The sequence below is a fragment of the Teleopsis dalmanni genome, unplaced genomic scaffold, assembly GCF_002237135.1.
Source record: "Teleopsis dalmanni isolate 2A unplaced genomic scaffold, ASM223713v2 unscaffolded_contig_2084, whole genome shotgun sequence".
NCBI classification, from domain to species: Eukaryota; Metazoa; Arthropoda; class Insecta; order Diptera; family Diopsidae; genus Teleopsis; species Teleopsis dalmanni.
Genome location: NW_024033466.1, coordinates 1 through 7,723, shown reverse-complemented (window position 1 = coordinate 7,723; position 7,723 = coordinate 1). Strand labels below are relative to the sequence as shown.

Here is a 7,723-nt window from a genome sequence, read left to right as displayed (position 1 = left end):
TACCAAACGAAAAAAAAAAAAAAAAAAAGTACCAATTTTGGTACTAAAGTACCATAAGTGGCAACCGTGCCCACAGGTCTACTTAGCAAATTGAGTTTGTTTTCAGATTTCTACTCTATAATATTTATACTCAATGATTTTACTCAAACATGGATTTTATCTCATATATTTTGGCGCGTAAATGCAGATAACAAAATTACTCAAGTTCCATCTTCATTTCATTTCGGCTTATAGTTTCTTACTCAATTTTACTCACACTCACACTCATATACTCACACTCATTCGGCTTGGAAGTATATGTATGCATTGTAAATATAGTTCTTGAATGTCCTTGGTTTTCGTGTGAACTGTACTGGCAATTTTGTCAGTTACTTTTTTTTTAATACAAAATGAATGCTATAATAATGCAACCCCTAAACATTTCAGTTCACATACCAGTAGGTAGAAATTTTCCCGCCATAATTTTATCTGCTACCAAACGAAAGATATAATTTTAAAAGCATCTGTGTTATTAAAAAAATATCTTTCTCTCTTTGGAACTTATTTTCTGTGTGGTAGGAAACTGAAGGAAACTGATATATATTTTTTTATAGCTTTATTCAATTCAGGTACACATTTAAATACTAAGTGATACGAGTATAAATAGAATTTCATTATGAGATATCGGTTTTCAATATTGTTTCAGGCTAAATCTTGCCATGTAAAATCACATTGAGAATGATAGTATAGACAAAAAACTTAAACAATTATTTGTATAATTATTGGAGCTAACAATTAAGTTCTCTATGCGTTGTAAACTTTTCTAAGAACCGAAATGTTACATACATCTTTGTTATATTTACTTCTTCTTTATTGAGAAATATCAAATCTTGAAATATTCTCAGACATTTCTATATCTAATACCAGCTTGTCAAAAAAAAAACAATTTTGAATTCCTACATTAAAACATGTTTTTTGAAAATCAAACTAAGAAAAATTTCCAAAGCCTCTTACTTAAATTAAACTTCAGTTTATTTTTGTCTTAAAATCTTAATCTTTTCAGTCAATACAAATATTTCTATAAATTACTGTCGAGTATGTGTTCAAATGAATTATTTATCTCAAATAATAAAAATATTTGGGTCCTGAAAAGGACCATTGGGCAATATATATTGTTATTGCATTGTTAGTTGAATGTTATTAACTTAACCTCCGAAACCGTAGAGGGTGCGACCTTGTCTTTTCAAAGCATATACAACATCCATAGCTGTAACAGTCTTCCTTTTGGCATGTTCTGTATATGTAACTGCATCACGGATCACATTTTCCAGAAATACCTTCAATACACCACGAGTTTCTTCGTAAATCAAACCAGAAATACGCTTAACTCCACCACGGCGAGCCAAACGTCTAATAGCTGGTTTCGTGATACCTTGGATGTTATCACGAAGAACTTTGCGATGACGCTTAGCACCACCTTTTCCCAAACCTTTACCACCTTTACCACGACCAGTCATTTTGAGTTTATAATTTTAGTACAGATAATACTTGTCTATTCAGACTTAAACAGTAAATAAATTCCACACTAGATACGCACAGTATTTATAGAAAAAATGAACAATACAAAAGATATGAGTGACAATGCTTAAATACAACAAATTACTCAAAGGCACTCAAATAATTTAGGGTAGAAATAAACAATGTAAAGGATATGAAGGATATGAAGGATATGAAGGACAATGACTGTTTGAACATGTGAACAGTTGAGATGGATCATAAGAGTTTGTTTTGAAATTTACTCTCTCAACATTTTTTCGTTAAATTAAATTTTATTTAACAATTTGTTTAATTATGGCTCGTACAAAGCAAACTGCTCGTAAATCGACTGGTGGTAAGGCACCACGTAAACAATTGGCTACTAAGGCCGCACGCAAAAGTGCGCCCGCAACTGGCGGTGTAAAAAAACCACATCGTTATCGTCCGGGAACTGTAGCTTTGCGTGAAATTCGTCGCTACCAAAAGAGTACAGAGCTCTTAATTCGCAAACTGCCATTCCAGCGTTTAGTCCGTGAAATTGCACAGGATTTCAAAACTGATTTACGTTTCCAGAGTTCTGCTGTAATGGCTCTGCAAGAAGCTAGCGAAGCATACTTGGTGGGACTTTTTGAAGACACTAACTTATGCGCTATTCATGCTAAACGCGTAACCATTATGCCAAAAGATATTCAATTGGCGAGACGTATTCGTGGAGAACGTGCTTAAGAAGCACTTTTAAAAAAATTTTTAAAAATCGGTCCTTTTCAGGACCAAAATTAATTAAAGAAAAGAGATAGTTAATAGTCATATTCAAATTGATAATACTCAGACGAAATGAATAAAAGCAATCGAAATTCTTTGTAATTTAACTTTTCGTTTATAGTATTTATATATGTTTGTAACACTGTATTTAAATTTCACACCTGGTTACTAGTATTAACCATAAGATCATAACGGGTAATTACTTGGGACCAAGATCGCCGATGTTATTGAAATTTAGTAGTTATTTTGCTTTGTTGCTTGTTCAAATTATTAACTTAATATAACAATTGAAGGACTTGTATTAAATTCTTATTACTATAAAGAGATGAAGTTTCACTTTTCACGCTGTGGCTTTCGATTAAGATCGACCAGTGGACACAGTACAAAGTTTTGAATTTATTTCATCTAATAGATAAATAGATTATAATAAAAAAAATTTTGAAATATTACGTAAATGTGAGAACAGAAACAGCATATACTGACTTGAGAAGCTATCTAATAGTTTAAAGAGCTACATCCAAAAAAAAAACACAAATACCATGGATAATATAAAGTTATAGGCATACATGAAGAAGAGTAAATGTGCTAATTTGATGATGAGGTTTAAGTTAGTAATTCAAACGGCTTTATTTTTCATATTTCGAATCCTGTCGATTTAGAATCAAATTTGGAAATGGAAAGCTTTTCATTTGTTAACGATGTCTTGTCAAAGTTGTCAAAACATTTAAAAACTCAAATATTTTACAAATACTCTGTTCTAATTTGATGATCTTCTGTTAAACTATTATAAACTCTGTCAGAACAATTCTTAATAATAACGAAACCAACCGACTTCTATTATCTGACAATAGATAAAAACTGCAATTTTGTTTAACATATATAGTTATAGGTCAGTGATGACACCATATACCTCGGTATCATTATTTCTAAATAATTTATTAGGTAAGGTTTTTTTTGAATATACCATATTGTTAATTTTTATTTGAGAATTGTGACTCTCTGTATTTTAATTGAAACCTAATAACTATGCTATAATCAGAGTGAACTAAGTTCTCTAATTTTTTGGTTTTGATGATATTTTTTGTTCCGATACAAGTACTCAATGCAGTTTACTATTTCAATCGTTTTAGGAATGTTCTTTATTTGTGAAGTCTATACTAATAATTTTAAGATCAATTATCGACTTTAATTAAATATTTTTGTGGCCCTGAAAAGGACCGTTGGAGTTAATGTTGATTGTTCAATACAAAGAAATTTACTTGGAACTGGTATACTTAGTGACGGCTTTAGTACCTTCACTAACTGCGTGCTTAGCCAATTCTCCAGGAAGTAAAAGGCGAACTGCAGTCTGAATTTCCCGACTAGTAATTGTGGATCGTTTGTTATAGTGGGCCAAACGTGAAGCTTCAGCAGCAATGCGTTCGAATATATCATTCACAAAGCTGTTCATGATGCTCATAGCCTTGGATGAAATACCAGTATCAGGATGAACTTGCTTCAATACTTTATAAATGTAAATAGCATAACTTTCCTTCCTCCTGCGCTTCTTCTTCTTATCGTTCTTAGTTATATTCTTCTGAGCCTTTCCGTCCTTCTTGACCGCTTTTCCGCTAGTTTTTGGTGGCATGATTTCAAATGTAAATTTTCAAATTTTCAATTTTTCGAATTCTCAAATTTGAACTACCCTCGCTCAGAATTTAAGTATTTTTAAAACAGAAATTTCAAGAAATTCTCTCTTCACATTAGGGGATGAAAAAGGTATAAATTCTTGGTGTTTGCCTGTTTTCAACTTAGATCACGTAGATCAACTTAACAATCAAATACTATTGAAATATGTCTGGTCGTGGTAAAGGAGGTAAAGTTAAGGGCAAGGCAAAGTCTCGCTCAAATCGTGCTGGATTACAATTTCCAGTTGGTCGTATTCATCGATTGTTGCGTAAAGGCAACTATGCTGAACGCGTTGGTGCCGGCGCTCCCGTCTACTTAGCTGCTGTAATGGAATATTTGGCAGCTGAAGTTCTTGAATTGGCTGGCAATGCAGCACGCGATAATAAGAAGACAAGAATCATACCCCGTCATTTACAATTGGCCATCCGTAATGACGAAGAATTAAACAAATTGTTGTCTGGTGTTACAATCGCACAAGGTGGTGTATTACCAAACATCCAAGCTGTACTTTTGCCTAAGAAAACAGAAAAGAAGGCTTAAACTATATCTTACAACACTGTTTCTTTCGAAATTTTCGAACAACAACCGTCCTTTTCAGGACGATCAATTTATTTAATTAAAGAAAACATACTTCATTTCAAACAATTATTATTTATATAAAAATTTCTTTTAGAGCGTTTTTCGAATAGCAAAGAAAGAAATAAAGGACAAACACAAAATTTTTATATTAATTTTTATTGAAATTTGGCTGACCATACAACGCTGTTTCGAGTATTACCAAATACTCTTTATCAGTGGTCTTAGGTTGTATGCAATTCTATTAAATTTTACTCAAACATGAATTTTATCTCATATATTTTGGCGCGTAAATGCAGATAACAAAATTACTCAAGTTCCATCTTCATTTCATTTCGGCTTATAGTTTCTTACTCAATTTTACTCACACTCACACTCATATACTCACACTCATTCGGCTTGGAAGTATATGTATGCATTGTAAATATAGTTCTTGAATGTCCTTGGTTTTCGTGTGAACTGTACTGGCAATTTTGCCAGTTACTTTTTTTTTAATACAAAATGAATGCTATAATAATGCAACCCCTAAACATTTCAGTTCACATACCAGTAGGTAGAAATTTTCCCGCCATAATTTTAACTGCTACCAAACGAAAGATATAATTTTAAAAGCATCTGTGTTATTAAAAAAATATCTTTCTCTCTTTGGAACTTATTTTCTGTGTGGTAGGAAACTGAAGGAAACTGATATATATTTTTTTATAGATTTATTCAATTCAGGTACACATTTAAATACTAAGTGTTACGAGTATAAATAGAATTTCATTATGAGATATTGGTTTTCAATATTGTTTCAGGCCATGTTGCCATGTAAATTCACATTGAGAATGATAGTATAGACAAAAAACTTAAACAATTATTTGTATAATTATTGGAGCTAACAATTAAGTTCTCTATGCATTGTAAACTTTTCTAAGAACCGAAATGTTACATACATCTTTGTTATATTTACTTCTTCTTTATTGAGAAATATCAAATCTTGAAATATTCTCAGACATTTCTATATCTAATACCAGCTTGTCAAAAAAAAAACAACTTTGAATTTCTACATTAAAACATGTTTTTTGAAAATCAAAGTGAGAAAAATTTCCAAAGCCTCTTACTTAAATTAAACTTCAGTTTATTTTTGTCTTAAAATCTTAATCTTTACAGTCAATACAAATATTTCTATAAATTACTGTCGAGTATGTGTTCAAATGAATTATTTATCTCAAATAATAAAAATATTTGGGTCCTGAAAAGGACCATTGGGCAATATATATTGTTATTGCATTGTTAGTTGAATGTTATTAACTTAACCTCCGAAACCGTAGAGGGTGCGACCTTGTCTTTTCAAAGCATATACAACATCCATAGCTGTAACAGTCTTCCTTTTGGCATGTTCTGTATATGTAACTGCATCACGGATCACATTTTCCAGAAATACCTTCAATACACCACGAGTTTCTTCGTAAATCAAACCAGAAATACGCTTAACTCCACCACGGCGAGCCAAACGTCTAATAGCTGGTTTCGTGATACCTTGGATGTTATCACGAAGAACTTTGCGATGACGCTTAGCACCACCTTTTCCCAAACCTTTACCACCTTTACCACGACCAGTCATTTTGAGTTTATAATTTTAGTACAGATAATACTTGTCTATTCAGACTTAAACAGTAAATAAATTCCACACTAGATACGCACAGTATTTATAGAAAAAATGAACAATACAAAAGATATGAGTGACAATGCTTAAATACAACAAATTACTCAAAGGCACTCAAATAATTTAGGGTAGAAATAAACAATGTAAAGGATATGAAGGATATGAAGGACAATGACTGTTTGAACATGTGAACAGTTGAGATGGATCATAAGAGTTTGTTTTGAAATTTACTCTCTCAACATTTTTTCGTTAAATTAAATTTTATTTAACAATTTGTTTAATTATGGCTCGTACAAAGCAAACTGCTCGTAAATCGACTGGTGGTAAGGCACCACGTAAACAATTGGCTACTAAGGCCGCACGCAAAAGTGCGCCCGCAACTGGCGGTGTAAAAAAACCACATCGTTATCGTCCGGGAACTGTAGCTTTGCGTGAAATTCGTCGCTACCAAAAGAGTACAGAGCTCTTAATTCGCAAACTGCCATTCCAGCGTTTAGTCCGTGAAATTGCACAGGATTTCAAAACTGATTTACGTTTCCAGAGTTCTGCTGTAATGGCTCTGCAAGAAGCTAGCGAAGCATACTTGGTGGGACTTTTTGAAGACACTAACTTATGCGCTATTCATGCTAAACGCGTAACCATTATGCCAAAAGATATTCAATTGGCGAGACGTATTCGTGGAGAACGTGCTTAAGAAGCACTTTTAAAAAAATTTTTAAAAATCGGTCCTTTTCAGGACCAAAATTAATTAAAGAAAAGAGATAGTTAATAGTCATATTCAAATTGATAATACTCAGACGAAATGAATAAAAGCAATCGAAATTCTTTGTAATTTAACTTTTCGTTTATAGTATTTATATATGTTTGTAACACTGTATTTAAATTTCACACCTGGTTACTAGTATTAACCATAAGATCATAACGGGTAATTACTTGGGACCAAGATCGCCGATGTTATTGAAATTTAGTAGTTATTTTGCTTTGTTGCTTGTTCAAATTATTAACTTAATATAACAATTGAAGGACTTGTATTAAATTCTTATTACTATAAAGAGATGAAGTTTCACTTTTCACGCTGTGGCTTTCGATTAAGATCGACCAGTGGACACAGTACAAAGTTTTGAATTTATTTCATCTAATAGATAAATAGATTATAATAAAAAAAATTTTGAAATATTACGTAAATGTGAGAACAGAAACAGCATATACTGACTTGAGAAGCTATCTAATAGTTTAAAGAGCTACATCCAAAAAAAAACACAAATACCATGGATAATATAAAGTTATAGGCATACATGAAGAAGAGTAAATGTGCTAATTTGATGATGAGGTTTAAGTAAGTAATTCAAACGGCTTTATTTTTCATATTTCGAATCCTGTCGATTTAGAATCAAATTTGGAAATGGAAAGCTTTTCATTTGTTAACGATGTCTTGTCAAAGTTCTCAAAACATTTAAAAACTCAAATATTTTACAAATACTCTGTTCTAATTTGATGATCTTCTGTTGAACTATTAACTCTGTCAGAACAATTCTTAATAATAACGAAACCAAC

At 31.9% G+C, this 7,723-nt stretch overlaps 5 protein-coding genes across 5 annotated transcripts; 2 read left to right on the top strand and 3 right to left on the bottom strand.

Annotated features, from left to right (window-relative positions):
* Window positions 1-10: 10 nt before the first annotated feature.
* Window positions 11-6,863, top strand: LOC119664509. Its single transcript, XM_038073982.1, has 5 exons — window positions 11-27; window positions 1,824-2,229; window positions 3,972-4,035; window positions 4,130-4,479; window positions 6,447-6,863. The coding sequence occupies exons 2-5, from the start codon at window positions 1,831-1,833 to the stop codon at window positions 6,861-6,863; spliced, it is 1,230 nt and encodes a 409-aa protein (XP_037929910.1). The 5' UTR covers window positions 11-27; window positions 1,824-1,830.
* Window positions 1,172-1,509, bottom strand: LOC119664514 (histone H4). The gene has a single exon (XM_038073987.1). The coding sequence runs from the start codon at window positions 1,494-1,496 to the stop codon at window positions 1,185-1,187; it is 312 nt and encodes a 103-aa protein (XP_037929915.1). The 5' UTR covers window positions 1,497-1,509; the 3' UTR covers window positions 1,172-1,184.
* Window positions 3,498-3,910, bottom strand: LOC119664512 (histone H2B-like). Its single transcript, XM_038073984.1, has one exon. It carries the CDS (start codon window positions 3,902-3,904, stop codon window positions 3,533-3,535), a length of 372 nt encoding a protein of 123 aa, XP_037929912.1. The 5' UTR covers window positions 3,905-3,910; the 3' UTR covers window positions 3,498-3,532.
* LOC119664511 (histone H2A) lies at window positions 4,063-4,519 on the top strand. Its single transcript, XM_038073983.1, has one exon. The coding sequence runs from the start codon at window positions 4,111-4,113 to the stop codon at window positions 4,483-4,485; it is 375 nt and encodes a 124-aa protein (XP_037929911.1). The 5' UTR covers window positions 4,063-4,110; the 3' UTR covers window positions 4,486-4,519.
* Window positions 5,803-6,140, bottom strand: LOC119664513 (histone H4). Its single transcript, XM_038073985.1, has one exon. The coding sequence runs from the start codon at window positions 6,125-6,127 to the stop codon at window positions 5,816-5,818; it is 312 nt and encodes a 103-aa protein (XP_037929913.1). The 5' UTR covers window positions 6,128-6,140; the 3' UTR covers window positions 5,803-5,815.
* Window positions 6,864-7,723: the final 860 nt, after the last annotated feature.